Source organism: Galeopterus variegatus, unplaced genomic scaffold, assembly GCF_000696425.1.
Source record: "Galeopterus variegatus unplaced genomic scaffold, G_variegatus-3.0.2 Scaffold2904, whole genome shotgun sequence".
Lineage (NCBI taxonomy): Eukaryota > Metazoa > Chordata > Mammalia > Dermoptera > Cynocephalidae > Galeopterus > Galeopterus variegatus.
Genome location: NW_007729015.1, coordinates 241,382 through 263,309, shown reverse-complemented (window position 1 = coordinate 263,309; position 21,928 = coordinate 241,382). Strand labels below are relative to the sequence as shown.

The 21,928-nt window shown below is 42.9% G+C and overlaps 1 protein-coding gene across 1 annotated transcript in view; it reads right to left on the bottom strand.

Moving 5' to 3' along the window:
* Window positions 1-1,119: 1,119 nt before the first annotated feature.
* Window positions 1,120-21,928, bottom strand: part of LOC103599308 (piggyBac transposable element-derived protein 1-like) — a 22,912-nt gene continuing 2,103 nt past the window's right edge. Inside the window, exons 3-7 of the mRNA XM_008583419.1 lie at window positions 19,245-19,401; window positions 13,313-13,401; window positions 7,798-7,927; window positions 7,034-7,130; window positions 1,120-4,284 (exon numbers count right to left, since the gene is read on the bottom strand). Of these exons, the coding sequence (XP_008581641.1) occupies window positions 2,727-4,284; window positions 7,034-7,130; window positions 7,798-7,927; window positions 13,313-13,401; window positions 19,245-19,401 (2,031 nt within the window). The 3' untranslated portion in view covers window positions 1,120-2,726. The remainder of the gene's footprint in view (window positions 4,285-7,033; window positions 7,131-7,797; window positions 7,928-13,312; window positions 13,402-19,244; window positions 19,402-21,928) is intronic.

Sequence of the window (21,928 nt, the reverse complement as noted above, 5' to 3'; positions counted from 1 at the left end):
GTCCTTCCCCCTTGTGTCCGCACTGAGAGCAGGCCGCCCGCGTGCGAGGACTGCAGCAAGCACTTCATCAAGAGCTGCAAACTCGTCCAGCACCGGCGCGTACAGACACAGGCCTTAAGAGTGCGGCGAAACGTTGAACTGGGGTTCCGACCGCGTCCAACGCCAGAGGGTCCGCGTGGGGGAGAGGCCCTGTCAGTGTGAGGGGTGCGGAAATGCCTTCGGTCAGAGCCCAGCACTTCCTAAGCATAAGAAAACCCATCCAAAGAGTCAAGGGAAAAAACCTCATTGGTAGTGTGATGGAAAGCGTTCAGGCAGAGCATGAATAAGTGTAGATGAATCATGGATGAGAGTGAAAGAAGTGAGCGCTTAATTCTCATACCAGGAGGGCATCCTACTACACTGAGAACAAATTACGTCTTCTATCAGAACCTGCATTTTACTGCTAGCAGTAGTCAAAACCGGTACTAAACCGGCTGTGCGTCATACAGGTGTTGAATATCACATGATAAATAAAACAGACCTTGAGGCTGCACTGACACTGACTCAGGCCTTACTTTGGAATACAAATTCTACTTATACACGGCATAGCCAGAGATTTAGTTAACCTGGGTACTTTGGTAAATATATCCTGGAGGGAAACTTTAGCAGATAGTTGAATTTGACACTGTCTTCTTTCTGAACTCTGACTTCCAACATCAAAAACTGTAGGCAAGAAGTTCCATATTCACTTGGGATTTGCCCTGAATGCAGGGGAGTGAAACCACAGTAAAGAAAGAACTTTACAGTATAAAATGAGGACAAGGTTCAGTCTGAGCTTGGGTCTTATTTCAAAATATTTAGGCACAAGGGCAAACCAGACTGATGTTAATTTTGTATCCAGTTATTGATAATCATAATTCCTAATTAGATCCCTTAATGTGAGGAACACAAACACTTGATCAAAATATGTGTGTCTTGACTTGCAAAATCTATGGTAACTCAGAACAGTTCCTTGGAGCCAGCCAGATTACTAAAGGGTGTTGGGGCCTCTTCTAATGTATAAATTTACCTAATAAAGTTTTCTTTTTTCTTTTGAGAGTGCTTCTTCTGAATACCTAATAAAGTTTTAAAACATTTTTAAAAATTCTTTTAATTTTAACATACATATTTGTGGGGTACAGCATATTCTTGCAATACATGCATATATGAATACTTAGTGAAGTTTTAAAGTCATCACTTGTCTTCATCATTTCTCACTGCAAATTATTCCGTATTTTTTCCACCGAGGTTACGATCATATTCCACTGTTCTAAAGTACACTTTAAAGATAAAGCTATGTATTTGGATAGCTAAATTTTCCCATCAAGTTGCAATGTATTCTAAGAATCCCATGTAGTATAGCAAATCATTTCAGGTCCAGTTTTAGTTGCAAAAAGTTATTGCAAAAGAGATTCTCTGGAATTCTATTGTCTAGTAAGGAACATACCCTGAGCAAAAATAACTACTGTGTAGAACAGCAGTATTTGAGGAGCACCATAAACGTGGTGTGCACAGAAATACCATAGGTGTTCAGTACAATGGCAGGGCAGGGTAGACAAAGTGATCATTCTTTTGGCATAGATCTACAGGAACCCTAGGAATGTCCTTTGCTAAGCTATAGCCCTTTGCAATTACAAAGGTGTTGACCATTCCTGCAATGTGACTTTTTGGGGTTTTATATAGAAAAGTACGAAAACAACAACACAACAAAAGACAAACTAGAAACAAAAAACATAAAACAAGTTGATTCTCAATATTGGCGCCAAGGGCTGCACCACCTCCTACCTATGTGAATTTGAAAATGCTACTTAACCACTACGCCTGTTTTCTCATCTACAGAACGAGTATAAAAAAAAATGAGGAAAACTTAATGACTTAATCTAGTATTTCTTCTTGTGTTATCTATCACTGATGACCTTAATCCTAGACACTCACTTATCTCCTTAGGTGATTTCAACATGGGCTTCATGTCCTCTTAACTCTACTGTTATCCTGTACTTTACTGTCAACAATAGAGTCACTGTTACTACTGTTACTCTGATTTGCTTCATGTTTTCTCCATTTTCTTTACTCTTTTGACTTTTGCTGCCAACTCACACAGTCAGAATAGGACACCTTTCATTTCAATATTCAAAAGCAGTGCTTGCTTCGTCTCTGGTTTTCCCTTTACAGTACCTTCCTTCTTCAATATCCCTGCCTGGCCTTTCTTACCTATACACAATCTGACCCACCAGTTTGACACCAATGCTGAGGTTTTTAGCCTATTACCACCCAGGTTTTGTTTAAATCAGTCTTACTTCATAGGCTCTGTCTTGAATTTGGACTATGGATTCAGTGCCATTCTATAGTTGCTGTGACATTGCCTGCATTTTTAAATGGCATTCTCTAGAAAAAAAATTTTTTTAAAAAGAAGCAGGATTTCATTCTTTAAATGCACAAAATAATCAACAAATAAATGATTTCCCATGTCTGACATAAAATTAGACATAGAGAAAGGTACCACTGGAGTTCAACATTTTCACAGATAATTTTTAAACATTACTAGTTATAATATTCTTTGCAACTCTATATAAATGTCTGATTTTTAAAATATTACTTAATAACTTAATTTCATTACATATATCAAATTTGCTTTGGGAGGGTACAACCTACATTTAGTTATAATTTTCTGTCTTGTGAATGTCTACACTGTGTCTGTTTTCTCTGCCTTAATCTGACAGATTAGCATTATGTTCCAAGTAGAAATGAGCCACACATTTCCGAAAATCTAAGAGGTCTAGAGAGGCACCCGGGTTACAGGCTCTATGCAGTTGCCACGCATTGTTCATGGCTACATCGATCATGTAGCTCACCAGACTTGAGTACCATTTCTTGCTTCTTATCCTCACCTTGTACTTGGCAATAATTTGATCCATTTTAGCTACACCTTTCCTGCATTCATCATACAATTTCACTATGGATGGTTGACTTATCTGAGAGATCTCTTCATCAGCAGCAAAACAATTTATCTTATTGACTGGTTCTATGCCTACAGCGTTGGAACACAGACTGATAATGCCATCACCATGCCAACAACACAAAATTATCTCATCATTTTCTTCCACTCGGAAATCAAAATACCCCCTCTTCATTTTTTCCATATGTTCTGCATTCATAAGTGGACATTTTTCAGTCCTGTTCTCACAAATTGTTCCTGTTGCCCTCACCCCCTTCTTCTTCAAAGCTGACATCAATTTGACACTTGTAAAGAAACTATCAAAACACAGGTGATAGGGATACTGACCTCTCTCTAAAAGAACATCAGCAAAGTTCATCACTAGATTTCCACCTAACCCAAGGTCAAGATCCTTATCTGCCTTTATAGTTGCTTCTTCTTGATAGGGCTCAAACCAAACCAGATAACCCCGTGTGGTTGTACCACACCAAATTTTATAGCCAATTCTAATAGGCTTTCCATTCAGGAATTGGTCACTATCAAAACATTCACACATTGACTTATCAAAGCAATAGTATTCTTCTAGGGGAGCATACAAGAGGAAATTTTTATTCATTTGCTTTATGAGAGGCCTCAATTTTGTAAACTTATCTTTTTGATCTAGGTGGCTATTATCTGCAAAATGTAGGTATGAGAAAATCAATTCAAATCTGTCCCTTCTAATTGCATTTCTAACCAGGTTCTGATCGGCATCAGAGGTTTCCCAATACATTCCCCTTCTGGGATGCCTTACAAATCCACTCAAAAGCAGGATACCAAATATACACCTCATTTCCTGAACTGTGACTTCCAAGCTGACATTTTTCTGAGAAGCATAATTATTGGTTTCATTGACAATCAAGTTGAATGTTTCATCATCAAAAAACAATTCAAAGAGCTCTACCGGGTTCAACTTTTCACTCTTGAGGTTCAAAAGTCCAGAATCCAGTACTGACCAGCTAGGAAAGTCAGGTTTAATGTCTCTTTTGGTCCATTTCTTCCCAGGTACACTTGATACCTTTAGCTTCTTCTGAGCAGGCTGGCTCTCAGGCTCATTGTCTTCTTCCGTATCCGAATCACCAGAAAATGCAAGGCCTTGGAGCAGTTCAGTCACCCGAGCTTTGTCTTTTTTTCTCCCTTTTCGGGTAATGTCGCCTGCAGCATATTCTAAGGATGAGATGTGCATCCGGGCCCACAAGTCACCTGGGTGACGGTCCTTCAGAGTGTTCAAATGCACAACTGTCCTTTCAGTAGAGACAGGAGTACTACAAGGGATCTGGGGTATACTGTCTCTGGAAAGAAAAGAGAACACACGCTATAAAAATCCTCCATCATATTCTCTCATACACAGCAAATACACTGAAGCCTAAATCTTATGGGTGGGGATTATGTATTTCTCACTCCATGTGTCCACGGGGAGGATTTCGGCTAGACTTAACACTTCTGGCCTTTCCCCACCTCTCACTCACACTTCACAACATAACTGATGGTTGCATCTGGGAGGAGAAACTGGGCCTCCGTAGCACAGCCCTTCCGTCTGCCGTCTTCAGGAGCAGGCTGCAGACATCCACGCTCCTGTGCAGGCGGACAGCCGCTGAGATCCTCCTCTGCCCGCATGGCCCACTTGGCTCTGCCTCGGAGCCGCTTTATCCAGTCTAGCTTCTGCCAGTAATGAAGGTGAGGTTTCCAGAACCATCTGTTTTACTCCTGTGTCCCTGTCAATTGGTTCTGATCTTGGACAAGAAAGGAGGTCATTATTCACTGAGCCTCCTCACCCCTCTCACAGAATTTCTGAACATGGAAGGACTTAGCCTTTCCCAGTTCTACATTCATCTGGTGGACATACTGTTTTGAGGAAAAACACCAAAAGAAACCCAAACTCATTGCACTTCAACTGTTTTTATGAGGTTTTCAAGGAAGTAAGCTAAAGTTACAAAGAAGAAAAGTATTATTTTATACAAACTTCTTTTTAAATTTTAGATATTTGCATTTTATTTACTAGTGTCCTATCGGTAAACTAGTCTAGTTTTAGAAGACATAGGTTAAAAAAGCAGTTAAAAGAGTGAATCTTCATATAATACACTACATATATTTATTTACATAAAGCATTTATCATCCCGTGTCTTCAGAGTCTACATGTATGACCCATTCAATGCATCCATTTAGGGACAGGGGGAGGGAGAAGAGGACTAGTGAGAAATTGGTTAACAGACACAAAAAAATCATACGTTTTGTAACGAGGAATACGCTAATTATCCTGATTTGATCATCACATATTGTGCACGATATATTGACAGTTAACTCTGTACCTCAAAAATACGTATCATCAATTGTGTTTCAATTTAAAAAAACCACAAAAACCACATATCCATCTTAGAGTTCCCTGACATTCTCAACTTCAGGGACACTCCTTGAATCCTGTCATGACACTGAGCTTTCCCACTGCTGAAATCTAAGTTCCCAGAGCTACAGTGCATCCACCCCAATACGGTGCGGAAGGAGATAGGAGTGGGAAGTGGGAAAAAGAGTGCGGTAAGGAAGTGGAAAAAAGAGTGCGGTAAGGAAGTGGAAAAAAGAGTGCGGTAAGGAAGTGGAAAAAAGAGTGCGGTAAGGAAGTGGAAAAAAGAGTGCGGTAAGGAAGTGGAAAAAAGAGTGCGGTAAGGAAGTGGAAAAAAGAGTGCGGTAAGGAAGTGGAAAAAAGAGTGCGGTAAGGAAGTGGAAAAAAGAGTGCGGTAAGGAAGTGGAAAAAAGAGTGCGGTAAGGAAGTGGAAAAAAGAGTGCGGTAAGGAAGTGGAAAAAAGAGTGCGGTAAGGAAGTGGAGAAAAGAGTGCGGTAAGGAAGTGGGACTAGAGATGGAGGGTCTGGATCTTTGGCATCGCGGTTAAGCTGGTGCACCAATCCTGGAACAGCCTGCCTTCAGAATATTTGTTATGAGAAACAATAAGATGTCTTTATTCTTATAGGCACCGTGAGTCATGGTTTCAGTCACCTGAGGTTGAATGCATCCAGCAGGCACAACTGCAGACTCCTTCCTATTCCCCAGGTACAACTCCGAGCGAAGTTACAGAACGTTATTACTCTTCCTTTAGTGGAGCGTGGCTCAGGCCTCACTAGCTTCAGGAAAAACGTCATTTCTCTTCTTAGGCTTCAAGACATTTCTATTTTAACTGAGATTTCGCTCGATTTTTCTAAGATGAACAAGTGTCAATAAGGAGAATCCTCAACTCCTGCCTGGCTCCTAAATATCCTACTTGTTTCCTTTTTCTTCTTTTCTCAATTCTCTGAGGAGTTAATGGTCTCACCAGAAGCCAACCCCCTGCTTGTCCCTCCCTTTCTTTCTTTCTTTCTTTTTTTTTTTTTTAAAGATGACCGGTCAGGGGATCTTAACCCTTGACTTGTTATCAGCACCACACTCTCCCAAGTGAGCCACGGGCCGGCCCCTTGTCCCTCCCTTTCTGCTTTCTGTATCTATGTTACACATTAATTCTTTCTGTATCTATGTTACACATTAATTCATTCCCACAACCAACATGTATGAAACAACTGCTACTATCAGTAATTTCTCCTTCCTTATCAGTTACTTTCCTTCTGATCTATTCCTTGGTCCCATCTCTTAATGGAGGCTGAGGATACCGTACTTATCTTTCCTAAGTCCTCGTCCAGCTATGATGATATTTCTTTCTTAACCATCATGGCAGCCTCATCTGCAGCCCTCACTCTCATCTAAATTCTCTGCCTTCTGTCTTCTCTATCTACAGCTCCATAGAAACATAGTGGAGCCCAGGGAAGAGTGATCAAGCAGGGTAAACTGGGTCGGGATTCATGGAAGCAACTGTGTGCCAGATGAAGGTTCTGTATAATTACTGAATATTGACAAGTCACCTTGTTGGCACAGGGCCTCCTATGATCCCAGAAGTGAGAGTGGCACTTGTCCTGTATTATTCCAGGAAAGCAACTTTTGACCAACTGATTTCTCTGGTTCCACTCTAATTTCTTCTTGTATCTGCAGGATTTGACCCACTCAGGACCATGGACACTCACCTGTTGGGTATTCCTGAGGCCTCCCCACCTTGTTCCATTTCTTCAGAAGTTTCTTGCTTTGTATTAAACAATTCATCTTCAGTTACACATTCTTCAGCTAAAATAATACATTAATAATTTAAATGTCATCTGTTCTATGAATTTAGAGAAAACAACCTCCAGGGTAGGGAATTGATGCTCCAAATTAAAACAAACAAAAAATCAACAGGTATCTTGGGTGCAGATTGAGCAGTCCTATAAAATGAGGCAAAGTATGGGAAGATAAGAAGGAAGGTCAACTAGGGCACCAGAGCTCAGCTGCAGAGAGGGCCCAACAGGGCAGAGCACATTTACAGAAGATTCAACACGGACAGTAGTGTTCTCAGAGAGTGAAGACAATATCCTCTGAGGTAAAGAAGATCAGGCAAAGGCATTCATGGGGCTTCCAAGTATGAAGGGATACCTGAAATGACAAGTCATATGAAATCGTTGATAGGGAAGAAAAAGGGGAGCAAAGGAGGAGTTGCTGAGGGAATCAGGGAATAGGGAGGGATGATCAGAGAAGATAACAGTAAGAATCAATGAGCTGGGTGATTAGCAACAGAGGATAACGTGACTGGGAAGGATGCAAAATAACAAAGGCTGAGAGGAATCTGGAGTGAGAGGCCAGAAGGAGAAGAGAGGGAGAGGGTCTGTAGGGAACATGAGTTCCCAAGTCAAAAGTCAGGGTCAGTGATGGGAAAAGGAGCGCACAGACAGGGGGCCAACCGGAGGCCTGTCCTTACTCATCAGACTGAGGCCTGTAACCTTCTCCTGAGCTGAGTTCTCGCAGGGGTTCCTCTGAGCCAGACTCAGATGTGGCCACTCCTCTGGGGCAAGGCCCTGGGATGCTTCTTCCTCAGTCTTCACTGATGTCTAAAAAAAGGCAAAAAAAAAATGGTCTCTTAGATTTCCCTGGGGTAAGGATAAGAGGTCCAGTTGTGAATGGTGTTGAATACCACAGCACAGACCAGTGGTACCAACCCCTCAGGGCATTCTGTAAATTTGTGGGAACCTTTTTGGTTATAACAGTGATGCCCAGCCCCACCTCATGCCAGTGCCATTCAGAGGATGAAGCCAGAGATGCCAGACATACTGTAATGCATGGGACAGTCCCACACTACAAAGAATTGTCCCACATTCTGCAGACATTCACGTGTCCTGCTGAGCCAACCTATAAGTAATATAAATCAGCTGCACTTAAGTATAAGAATCCTGAAGAGTTTTTACAGAATGATACTGAAAAAAACAATAATTTAAGAACATTACAGTAGGAAACTGACCTGGAATAAAGACATTGTCATAAAAGCTGACTCACTTGGACTATTCTACTCACTGTTCCATAGCATTTTCTACTATGCATTTGGCTGAAGAGCATTTCAATACAATATTGCAGTTACTGCAAATGCACTCAAACTGATTACAAATACATAATGGAGGAGTTTTTTTTTTTTGTCTTTTTTTTTTTTTCCGTGTCCGGCAACGGATTGCAACCCTCAGTGTTGCCCCCGTACCGGACCGGGGACCGGCAACGGGATTGCAACCCTCGGTGTTGCTCCCACGCCTCGCTCAGCCAGTGAGCGGGAACCGGTCTGTATGTGGGATCCGAACCCTCGGGCGGGAGCGCCGCCGCGCTTCCCAAGCGGCCCACTATCCAGTGCGCCACCGGGCTGGCCCCCATAATGGAGGAGTTTTGAGACTCCTTTAAACTTGGAATGGAATGTAAATGCAGAGATCTCACTGAATTTTAATAATAAATATTGTTTAAAAATATTTCAAAGCTAGCAATGATAAGATATCCAGGTTGGAAAAATTATACACTGAAATTATTTATTTTGGGGGTTGCCTGTGGTTTTATATTTTTGTCTGACACCATCCCCAAAGGGGTACCACATGACTTTCTCTATTAACCTCTTGATTTTCTCTTTCATTTTCTTTTTCCCACTGCCTGAAAAAGGATACGGTACCATTTTTACTGACTGAATGTTTATTTTGACAAGGAGGGGGGTTTCAAAACAGAAGATATAATTTCTCTTTACCTCATCACTCCCCTATCCCAAACTGCAGAGAATTATTTTGAGCCTAAAAAGCCCATCTCATTTAAATATCATACCTCCTTATTTTCTCCCCTTTATCAATGTACCGTAATTTGCCTTGAAATCTATATTGGTTTCCTAGGACTCTTGTAATAAAGTATCACAAACTCAATGGCTTAAAACCACAGGATTCCACTCTCTCATGGTTCTGGAGGCTAGAAATCCAAAGTCAAGGTATCAGCAGGTCGGGCTCCCTCTGGAAGCACTAGGTGGGGATTTTCCCTGCTTCTCTCCCAGATTCTGGTGGTTGTCAGCAATCCTTGGTGTTCCTTGGCTTGCAGACACATCACACAAATCTCTGCCTCCGTCATCACATGGCATTCTCCCTGTGTGTCTCTTGGTCTTCACAAAGCCATCTTACAGGGACAACAGTTTTTAGATTTAGGGCCCATCCTGATCCAGCATGACCTCATCTTTACTTGATTACATCTACAAAGAACCTATTTCCAAATCAGTTCACAATCACAGGTACCTGGGGTTAGGACTTCAGCATGTCTTTTGGGGGGATGTAATTCAATCTACAGCGTCTTAGCCCTACTTCAGTTAAGGTTATTTCCTTCTTCTCTGTCTGGTCTTTCTTCATTTGACTCAACACTAGTTTTCATTCTACTGTCCACCTACACCTCTTCCATTTGATGTTCCTGGACTTCTGACCCTCTTATTCCTCCTTGATTCAAACACTGATTATACATCAGTGCAAACATCTACTTTGTTATTGCTTCAGGTATAATCATGTCCATACATTTGCATTTTAAATACATACTATTTTTTTTAAAATAAATTACTTTTTCTTTGTTTCTACATTGTATTACATTTAAGGTAACTATGTTAATTTTTTGTAAAATTTATTTTATTTATTGAATCAAAAACAACTATACATATTTTTTGGGTTGAACATTGAGATATGTTGATCAAATCAATATTACTAGCATATATATTGTTACAAGTCATAATTATTCTTTATGCCCCTTGTCCAATCTCACACCATCCCCCACTTCCTCCCCTCTCCCCCCTAATTACCCTAGATTTCTTCTCTCCTTCTGAAAGAATAATGGTTACTCTGTTAATTTGTTGCCTAGATGATCTGTCCAATACTGAGAGGTGTGATCAGGTTCCCAACATTATCATAGACCAGATGCTTCCTCTGTCACTCTGAAATGGGCTTTGTGGAGAGAGACATCCTCTTCTTTATCTCTGCTGGTGACTCTCCTTGTGAGAATGCACTTCAGTGGTTGGTGGGCCATCTGCGTGGTGGTTGTGGTATCTAGCCACTTTGGAGGCAGCCATGGTTATTGTAGTGGCTGTGGTGGGCCACCCATATGGAGGTGACGTTTTTGTCATGCTCATTGGTGCTGGCAGTGTGCCTGGTTGTGGGAGGGGGGCCCGCTCCCCTTCTCCATGCACTGGGTCCCCAGGTGGGCCCCATGGCGCTGGCATGGTGTGCCTGGTTGTGGGAGGGTGATCAGGTCCCTGAGGGACTGGCGGGTGCGCCTAGTTGTGGGAGGAGGGTCTGGTCCCTGACTCCATTCCCTGGGTCCCCAGAAGAGCCCCGAGGCACTGGTGTGGTGTGCCTTGTTGTGGGAGAGAGGACCGGTCACCTTCTTCATGCCTAGGGTCTCCAGATGGGCCCCAAGGTGCTGGCATGGTGTGCCTGGTTGTGGGAGGAGGGTCCATTCCCCAACTCCATGCCCCAGGTCCCCGGACAGGCCCCAAGGCACTGGCATGGTGTACCTCTTATGGGAGAGAGGTCTAATCCCCTTCTCCATGCTCCGAGTCCCCAGATGGGCCCTGAGGTGCTGGCACAGTGTGTTTGGTTGTGGGAGAAAGGACTGGTCCCCTTCTCCATGCCTTGGGTCCCTGGTTGGGCCCCAAGTTGCTGGTGTGGTGTGCTTGATTGTGGGAGGGTGGTCTGGTTCCCTTCTCCATGCCCTGGGTCCCCAGGTGGGCCCCGAGGCACTGGCACGGTATGCCTGGTTGTGGGAGGGTGGTCCAGTCCCCTTCTCCATGCCTCCAGTCCCCAGGAGGGCCGCGAGGTGCTGGCACGATTTGCCTGGATGTGGGAGTGGAGTCCATTCCCTGGCTCTAAGCCTCTAGTTCCCAGGCAGGCCCCAAGGTGCTGGTGGCATGCCTGGGCCAGAACTAATTTTTCGTCCTTTGCTTACTTCTAACATGGGGGAACTTCCTGTGGGAACCAGTACTTGAGCTGTAAGGTTGAGCTAACTTGCTGCTTTGCTGCTGTTTCCCTAGGGAAGGCTTTTTGTGCAGCTCAGGGTTTAATGGTTGATCCTATAGGTACTTCTGGCTCGCCAGAGACCCGGCGGATTTGGGTTGTGTATTATCTCTGATCTAGGCCTGAGTTTTTTCACTAAACTGCACCCCATGCAATTCTGCATTCCCAACCAGTCTCTTCTGAGTGGTCCTGTTCTGATTGGGGGACGGGTCAGCTGTCCTTGCTGTGTCCCAGTGTTCTCCCGGTGGGCCCATCTCCCCCACTGCCCATGCTCCAAACAATTCTCATGGGACGGGCCCTGTGCTGGTCCCTTGCAATGACTCACCGGCCCCTGAATGGCTCCCTTTTTTCAGTTGTTCTGGCTCCTCACTTCTGCATGGGTCCATGGGAACCCTATTTGTGGTCTCGCTGGCCTGGGCACTGCCAAAGCCCTCTTCTCCCCTGCCGCCTCCAAGTAACTCCATCTGAAGGGCACAGCTGTGGATTCTGCTGGCTCCTGCTCCATGTATTCATCAGCTCGAGCCTTAAAGCAGCCGTGACCAGAAACGCTCCGAGCAGTTTTTTCTTTCTCTCATCATGGTTTCTCCTGCCTTCATGAACTCTTTAATTCTCTCCTCCTCTTCCCCTGAGCTCCAGTGGCCCCAGCGTGGCTGATGTTACATTTTCATAGTTGTAAATTGGTTGATTTGTGAGAGAGAGTGACACTAGGAACTGTCTATTCCGCCATCTTGACTGGAACCTCCTATGTTGATTTTTTAAATGTGTATAAGCAGGTTTTATTTTCTATGTATTTCTTTTCAGGAAGGTAAAGTATTTGTTAAGTATTTGTTTAAGTATTTGTTAAAGTATTTATAAGAACAGGAGGCATTGAGTCTGAAGGAACCAATTAGAAAGCACAGAAAAAGACTAAGCAAGCACAGGATCCCACAAAGACAGTATCTTGATGTAGCAGCAGTGTGCAAGAGGACTTCAACAGGAAAGACTTAATTTTTTAAAAAAGTAAGTGACTAAGAAAATGAATGAACCACTGCAGTGGACTGAATGGCCTCCAGAGTCATTGAAGCTTAATCCCAATTGTAACTGTTGAGGGTGGGAAATCCTATTATGATAAGTGAAAGGCAGGGCCTTGAAGAGAGGTGATTAGATTGGAAGGACCACGCCCTAGGTCATGGGCACGGTTCTGAGGTCTTTAAAAGGAGAGCATGTGAGAGTCTCTCTCTCTCTCTGCTCCTCCATTCTGCAGTGTGAGACCCCTGTATCACTGTCATCACCAAGGCCTTCACCAGATGTGTTCCCTGGAATTTGGACTTCCCAGCCTCTGAAAGCATAAGCAATAAATTTCATTTTCTTACAAAATACACAGTTCCAAGTATATTTTATTATAAGCAACAGAAACGGACTAACACAACCACTGAGAGAATAAGAAAAAAAAAAACAAGAGTCCATTTTGCAAAGAAGATGTGAAGTTTTTGCTTTGGATATACAGAATTTCCATTATCATCACCAAATATTAATTGGGTATGTGCTGAACACTGAGAATATAAAAGAGTGTGAGGAAAGAGTCCTGGTTCTCAGGCTGGGGAGAAAAACCCAGAGATCCCAAAAGACAAAACATCGGTCACTTAGCATTAAATGAGTGGAGGTACTTTCTGAAACCAGGGGCCTAATTCCACCCTTTACTCCCATACCTTGAGATTTGGACTTGCCTCCTAAACATGGTATGAACAAGGCAATAAATAGTATGTAATCAATATGAGCTCCTCAGTTGATGCACACATGGTCTGTGATATTCTGTGACATAGTGAACACAGAGAAACTGTGCCACCCGCAAGGCTCTCAGGGTGAGGACTGTGAGCCAAGAGAAAGGCAAAGAACAGGTGGTCAGGGAGAAGGAGGCTGCTGCTGAAGCTCCCACAGCCTGGGCACCTTGCTTACCTGGGATCCAGCTGGGTTAAACTCAGGTGCTGCTATCTTGTCCCTGGGGCTTTCTTCCTGAGGAAGGGCTGGTTCCTGGGGAGCAGGCCCTGTAGAAAGAGGAGACAAGAGTCCTATGTGAGATAGAATGGCCTTCAGGTGTGCCCTTTGATAGGCACCCAGCACCCCTAACCCCTAAACTTGTATTTGTTAAACTTCCAAGAACTAAGATCTTATCATCTAAAATAGACCGTCAGGACTGTTCTCATTCTGTCAGGAATTCTAAAATTCTAAAACTTTATGGTCTTCAACCCATAAAATTGAGTGAGGCTTATACATTCATAATGTGCTTTACAGATGCACTTTTACACATATAAAGAAAAATTAAAAGTCATAGATGAAAATAAAGAAGGGGGAGTAAGAGGCTTGTGATAACAGAAAGATCAAGCAGAGAACACAGAGATGAAGGAAAAGATGTGAAGAGTAGAGATATGAGGAAAAGGGGGAAAAGGAAAGCCAAAAAGAGGAAGAGTAAGAGAGAGGAAAGAAAATAAAGGTGCAAAAAAAATAAAGAGAAGTTGGCCACCAGCTAGAAGAACCTTTGGGAATCTGCCATGTTACCAACAATAATCAAAATAGTGGTGATGACTGCACGGTGCCGGCCACTGTTGTTGACTGACTGACCAATTCAATGACCAATTCAGTAAGTGGCCAGGGGGGCTGGCATTTAGCTCAGTTGGTTAGGGTGCAGTGAGATATCCTCAACACAAAAAAATGAAACGTTTTGTAATGATGAATATGCTAATTATCCCGACTTGATCGTCGCACACTGTATACAACTCTGCACCACACAAATATGTACAATCAATTGCATTTCAATTAAATAAATAAATAAGTTGCCCAGGTCACACAGCTGGCAGGTGGCAGATCTGGGATTCACACCTCTAGAAGTCCTTCCCCTCCACTGTAACTCTTCTTTCTGGGCTCTTTTCCTCCTGTGCTGAAGCTTGGGGAGATGCTGCTTCTCTCAGTCGTAGGATGCCAGGAATAGGGGGATGATATGTGCTACAAAATGGCTCTTCCAGGTCCCCAGTTCACACTACCCTCAGAACACACTGCTCTCTGGTTTCTATCACAAAGGACAATCCTAATATCTGGGCTGCAGTGGCTACCACACCACAAAGGCAAACATGTTCCCACAGCCCCAGGAATGGTACACAAGGCACAGCTCTGGTCTACTCAGTGCAGAAAGTGAAAAATTCTAATTCCAACAGAAGCTAAGAGCTAAGGCCCAAGGCTACTGGCCTCCAGCAAAACACTGGCCTGCTCCTGAGATATGCAGAATGAAGGCAGGGGTCAAAGTTGTTCAGATGCCAAAATATTGTATCACAATGCAAAACACTCATGCCACCGTTTTCTCCTCCTAAAATTGCTCTAATGCTTAAGTATCTAAAATTCAAGACAACATTATCTATTCCTTGGATAATAAGAGGGAGTAATTTCACAAACCACCTTGATTTAAGAAGAGGCACCTGAAATACTACAAAATCAGAGCTAGGATTTACTTGTCTTATGAGACTATGGTTAGGCATGTTTCATTTATTAATTTTTGTATTTAAGGTTCACCTCTAAGGAGAACAGTGGTGTCTTCAGAAATTCGGAAATTCTCAGAGTAGCTGAAACTGTCTAAAATTAGCTGAAACTAGTTTTACTTCCCTCTCTCAAGTTATTTCAAAGTTATCTTGCACGGTGCAAGCTGAGCACATGCAGGAGGACCTTACCCTCCAGATGACCTGGGGCACAGTAGGAACCTGAAAATCCTCTACCAATGGACTGGAATCAGAATCGACCAATCAGTTCTTGACTTATCAGCCAATCAGCCCTTGCCTCCTTAACGCATGTGGCCTGACTGGAAACATCCAATCCACTAATGCCCCCTCAATATGGCCAGACTGGGAGTTAGCCAACTGGGGATACCAAATACTGCTTAAAAGCCTGGCAGCCCCTGGATCAGGGAGACAGATATAAGAGTCTTGCCTCCAATCTCCATGCTGGTCAACCTCGCAAAATAAAGCCTTTTCTTTTTTCAAAAAATAGTGCCATGGTATTGGCTTCTATGGCACCAGGCAGCAGGCCCTTACTCAGTAACAAGGCCATACTCCTCTCTTTCAATTGTCCAGCCATGGGTGGGGGTGAGGGTGGGACTTTCTGGAAGACACAGCTCTAAAATATTTGAATATGAGTAGGGAACTGCCTGACAACAAGGCCACTGACAGAGCTGACAAGTAGAGAGCTGGGCAGGGGAAGAATTAAGGCCAGAAAACAGCCTTACAGGACACCTGAAGGAAGTGAGGAGAAGACCTAAATTCTGCAGGAATTAAAAACAATCAGCAAACATTAACTGAGCATTGACTGTATGTACAACAGTGTACTTGGTGCAAAGGAAAAAGGAACAAGCTACGGTTTTTGTTTTCAATGTGTTTATAGATTAACTAGGGAAATAGAACGCAGATATAAACTAGATCTGATATCAAAAGAACTGGGTTATAGTTACCGCTGTGGGGTCTTGGGCCTGTCGCAGTTTGTCTAAGCCTCTGATTCCTTATCTGTGCAATGGGGAGATCACAATCCACTTTACAGGGTTAAACAACATTAAATGAGATAACACATACAAAAGCCCTCTATGGACTACAAGACCTCACACAAGGCAATATATTACTACTTTTCAATATAGGCAACTATAGAAGTAGCACAAAATGACCACATGAAGAGCACATGTGATAATTCTAACCCAAAATATAACACAGAGCATAGCATTGCTTTCTTTTGCTCCGGACACAATGGATCACTATGGAATCTTTTTGTTGCTGTTGTTTCATTTCTAGAAGTAATAAAGCTTGCTGGAAAAAAGAGCTTTGCCCCTGATTCACTGTTATTACATACTTCTCCACTGTGCTAAACCAAACAGCTTAAAAGGCACAGTGTAAAACAAATCAGGTTTGCTGATAGAAAAAGGGCTAAGTTGAGAAGAGACAAGGTGTCAACAGAAAATGAAAAGGGGTAAAAGATATAATGAATGAGGAAAGAGAGGAAAGATATCAAAGGCAAGAGAAAACTTGAGAGCAGATCAGATCAGATCAGACGTTGTATTTGCACCTTATCATGCTCCTGAGGTAGAAGAGCATTAGAGTTAAGGCTGGGAGGAAGGCAGAGGAAAGTTTTCAAGCACATAAAAGTTCATTACAAACACCACCGATCCACTGGTCTACATCTCTGCCAAAAACAGAACAGGAGAAAATGGGCTTAAGTTGCAATAAACCAGACAGTATCTCAAGATCCCTCTACTTCTCCATCAACATATCTAAACACTTAGCAACTTGCCTGACATTAAAAATCAACCACAGTTGGACATTAAGAGACTGACAAAAATATTCGGGAGTTTTCACTTTAAATCTAGTATTTCATGACAGGGGAGAATGAAATACCACACACACACACACACACACACACACACACAAATAACACACTCACTGAAAACCATATTTTTGGTAAAAGACTTCAAGGGCACCCAACTTTTTAATGATAAAGTCCAAACCTCTTGGTTCAAATTTAAAGATCTCTGTAATATGGCCCCAACTGAGCTATTTTCCCCACCCACTCTTTCTCTAAATAAACCCTACCCTCTAGCCATGGTAGTTGACTTACTATCCCTTGAAGATACCAGCACAGGAGAAGGGAATGCAGTTATGCTTGGGAAACTGATCTTTGGTTCACCTGGTCTCAGGTAACCTGGAGAAATGTACTGAGGTTATAACTACTAGGAAGGCAGACCCTTACCTCCAATCTCCATGCTGGTCAACCTCGCAAAATAAAGCCTTCCTGGAGTCTCTGGAGGAGGGGCTAAGAGGCTATAAAAAGCCATTGAGAAAAACAAAACATGCTTCCTGAAGGGCCAGAGAGTACCTTTATCCCCATCACACATACCACTGCAGGGTGCATCCTCATGGGGGTCTTAGAGGGCCAAGGGAAGCCAGCCCTCTGCCCAGGAGAATGCTGGAGTCCAGCTCTCTGAGCCATCTCATGCAGTTTTTTTTTTTTGTCTTTTTTCGTGTCCGGCAACGGATTGCAACCCTCAGTGTCGCACCCGTACCGAACCGGGACCGGCAACGGGATCGCAACCCTCAGTGTTGCACCCACACCTCGCTCAGCCAGTGAGCGGGAACCGGTCTGTATGTGGGATCCGAACCCTCGGTGGGAGCGCCGCGGCGCTCCCAAGTGGCGCACTGTAGCAGTGCGCCACCGGGCCGGCCCTCATGCGGTTTTTTAATCCTTCACTTTCATTAGAGAATCTTATATCCTATGACCACTGTTACCTTTCTGTCAATTGCCATCATCTTTTGACAACCACTCACCTCCATTCTTCACTGCCCCTCCCCCTTCTCCAATCATGATGAAATAAAACCGCTTCCAGCAGATATATATTCATCATCTCATAGGTAATTAAGAATGCTTATCCCCTTTCTGGCCCACTCCAAATCCTGCCATCCTTCAAGGCTCAATGCCAGGCTCACCCCTCAGGAAAACTTACCAAACTCCTAACTATATGGCTCCCTACCACCTCTAAACTTCTTCACATAAATAAAACACTTGGGGCTTCATACAGTGGTTGTTTTTTGTAACTGAGAAACATAATAGAACCATCAGCTATGAAGGTAAGGAAATATCAAGTTCTATTTATGCTGCAGTGGATAAATAACACAAATAATCTGAGCCCTATACATCTTGTTTTATCTCCCTCTAACATTCTCATATCACTTATTATATGAACCATTTATTCTGCACTTACTATCAATATTTACAGATCAATAATATGGTGATTGGTAAATCAATCCTCTGAAATTGTTTGTGGAATTCTTTTATGTGCACATGTCTCCTAGGGAAGAGAATCAATAGCATCCAACAAATTCTGGGAAAAAATGGTAGCACCCCTCCCCACAAAGGTTAAAAATATTCCTCTATGGAGTTCTACGGTCTCCTCTTTGAACTTTTTGTGTGCTTTTGCCTGCTCTCCACAATGAGTCTGTTGACTGCAGACCACAGATTTTGCATCCTTCGCTTGGCTCATTCTACTGCCAGAATAGAATGAGCTGAAACATAACCAGTAGTTGGGATGCTTTATCTGGAGGCGAACGGTATGGAAAAGGACAGAACCCTGCACAAAGCAGAGTAACTCCAAATGGAAGGAAGGAGAGAACCTATGTAAACCTAAAACTGTATTTAAAACAATTGAAAGATTAGAAGCAGGGAAGATACAGAAGAAAATGCTACCATGCGGAAAAGAATAACTTTATGAAAAGCTACCAAATAAATATTTAAAACACCCACAGGTGTAGAATTAAAAATGTAAAATAGAGGCATAGGGTAAAGAGAGAGTTTTGGTCAAAGGTCAGGAGACTTAAATTCTAGAACTGGCTCTGACTCTGTTGACCCTTGGCAAGTCATTTAAACTCTTTGAATGGGTTTTTTTTTTAACTATAAATTGAGGGTCTTAGATAAGAAGATCTCAGAATTCTAACATTTTACAATTCTAATGTTCTTAAAAGCTTGTTTAAAAGGGATAGACAAAAAACAAAACAAAACAAAACAAAAATTTGATGTTAAAATATAAATACAAAGTTCTTGAGACCTAATATATAGCATGGTGACTATAGTAAATAATAATGTATTACTACTTGAAATTTGCTAAGAGAGTAGATCTCAAACACACACACACACACACACACACACACACACACAGAAACTGTGAGGTAACCTTTGTGGTAATCATTTCATAACGTATACAAAAACAAGAAACAAAAACTTGAGGATACAATCAAGCTTCTACTAAGAAAACCGTCCACCTGTCAAAGGCCTGCTCCTGGTGTCATCACTAAACGCACCCTCTGGCACTTACCACTCACTTCTTGGGTGTTCTCTTGGGGAAGCTGTGGCAGTTCACACTTCAGGGTGGTTACCCCAGGAAGGAGCTGGAGGCTCTGACACTCCAAAGAGGCTCCTTGATATTCTGTCACTACTGGGTGCATGTCTTGTCCTTGAATGTAGACATAGGCCTGGAGACAAAAGATTCACATTAAAAAGGCATCCTCGTGGGAACTAGACTGAATAGCAGTTAAGGATTTCCCCAGAAGAACACAGGCAAGCCCAATCTGATCCTTTAAAGAAGCAGCAAGTAAGACAGAGACATTCAGGCTGGCCAGTTAGCTCACTTCATTAGAGTTAGTGCTGATAACAGCAAGGTCAAGGGCTCAGATCCCCGTACAAGCAAGCTGCCCCCCTGTAGTGGATTGAATTATGTCCCCCCAAAACTCACTGAAGCTTGAATTGTGTCCCTCAAGTTTTATGTATTAGAAACTTAGTCCCCACTGTGACTGTTAAGAGGGTGGGAAATCCTATTATGGTAATTGAAAGGTGGAACCTTGAAGAGCTGATTGGATTGTAGGACCATGTAGTAGTGAATGGATTAAAAACGGTGGTCAGGGGCCGGCCTGTGGCTCACTCGGGAGATCGGGAGAGTGCGGTGCTGATAACACCAAGGCCACGGGTTCGGATCCCATATAGGGGTGGCTGGTTCGCTCACTGGGTGAGCGTGCGCTCACTGGGTGAGCGTGGTACTGACAACACCAAGTCAAGGGTTAAGATCCCCTTACCGGTTATCTTTTGGGGAAAAAAAAAAAAAAAAAACGGTGGTCAGGGGTGTGGTACTGAGGGCTTTAAAAGAAGAGGAGAGTCTGTCTTTCTCTCCCTCTGTTCTCTCTGCCTCCATCATCTTGCAATGTGAAACCCCTAGGTCACTGTCACCACCACCAGATGGACTTTGAACTTCCGAGTCTCAGAAATTGTGAGCAACAAATTTTGTTTTTCTTTATAAATCACTCAGTTCCAGGTATTTCGTTATAAGCAACAGAAACAGACTAATATAACCCACCCCCACAAAAAGAAAGAAACATTCACTCACTCAGCAAATATGAACAGCACACCTATCAAGAGCCAGGCCCTGCTCTACATGCTGGGGATATAGCAGCAAATTAGGCAGACAGGGCAGGCAGAGGGTCTCTGCCCAGAAAAGGAAAAATTAAAAACAGATGGATGCTTAAACTAGTGAGTGAAAACTTAATGAGGAATATGTACACTGTCTCAAAATGTCTCCCCCAGATCATTACTAATTACAAGGGAGAAATGGCAATTTTCTAGTGGAGGAATCTGACAGATACCACTTGTAACCTCATCAGTAATGGGACAAACCATTATCATGTGCCTCCTGAAGTGATGCACTGAGGAGCACACAGCATAACCTCTGTGGTATTCTGTAGAGGATTCATAAAGCAAATGTATATCATAGGGCCTGGTTTTCCAAAGCCTTGCAGTTTCAAATATTGACCTTGCAAATGACAGGAAATTTCCCCCAGGGCATTGAGTCTCTGTTGCAAAATAAGAATCTTAACACAGCAAGGCTGCTGGTTCTAAGACAGACAAGTTACTAATTGATACACGTAAAGTTACTAAAAAGCTGCTAGAGGGAAAAGGAATGTCAGCTAAATCAAGCCTTTGTTAGTGGATCACTTAATTGCCTAACAGAATGTCATCTGACTTGTTTTTACTGAATGTTACCAGCTTCTATTGTAAAACTTGTTAAACTGTACTTAGCAAAACCCCACCTATGTCTCTTCCTATAACTTCTTGGTCTGGAGAATAAATGCAGGAAGAGAACCCCAATTTGTGGTTAATTTCCTAAATGGAAGGAATGCCTCTATCTTGAGGGTTCCGGGAGATTAACCCCTTTCTGGGGCTTCTCACTGCTCAAAAGGGATGGGCTTTGAGTAATCTTTGGCGGCTCCGTCACCCAGGGGAAAAGGGGTGACAAATACGTGGGAGGCAAAGCAACAGTATTCTAGCCAAGATGTGCAACGTAGATCTAACAATGAGAAAATATAAGACAAATCCAAATTGAGGGCATTCTCCAAAAAAACGGGCCTGTTCTCTTCAGAAATATCAATGTCATGATGAAGACTGAGCAGATATTCCACATTCACAGAGACTAAAGAGACACTGTAACTAAATACAATGTGTGATCCTGATTTGTATCCTGGAACAGGGAGGAAATTACCATAAAAACACTATTGGGATAATATGGCAAATGTGAATAAGGACTAGTGTTATATGATAGTATCATAACAAATTTAATTTCCCCAAATATGATCATTGTATTCTGGTTATAAGAGAGAACGCCCTTTCTCTTTTAAAAAACAAATTGAAGTGTTTTGAGGTAAAGGGGCATGATGTCTGCAACTCTCTAATGGTTCAAGGAAAAAATTACTCTGTGTGTGTGTGTGTGTGTGTATATACGTATACATATGCATAGAGAGAGTGCACACACTCGCTAACACAAGAGAGTGCACGAGGGGAAGCACATAATGAAACATGTCAACTGGTGAATCTGGGTTAAGAGTATACAGGTGTTCTTTAAACTACTCTCTCAGGGGCCGGCCCGTGGCTCACTCGGGAGAGTGCGGTGCTGATAACACCAAGGCCCCGGGTTCGGATCCCACATAGGGATGGCCGGTTCGCTCACTGGCTGAG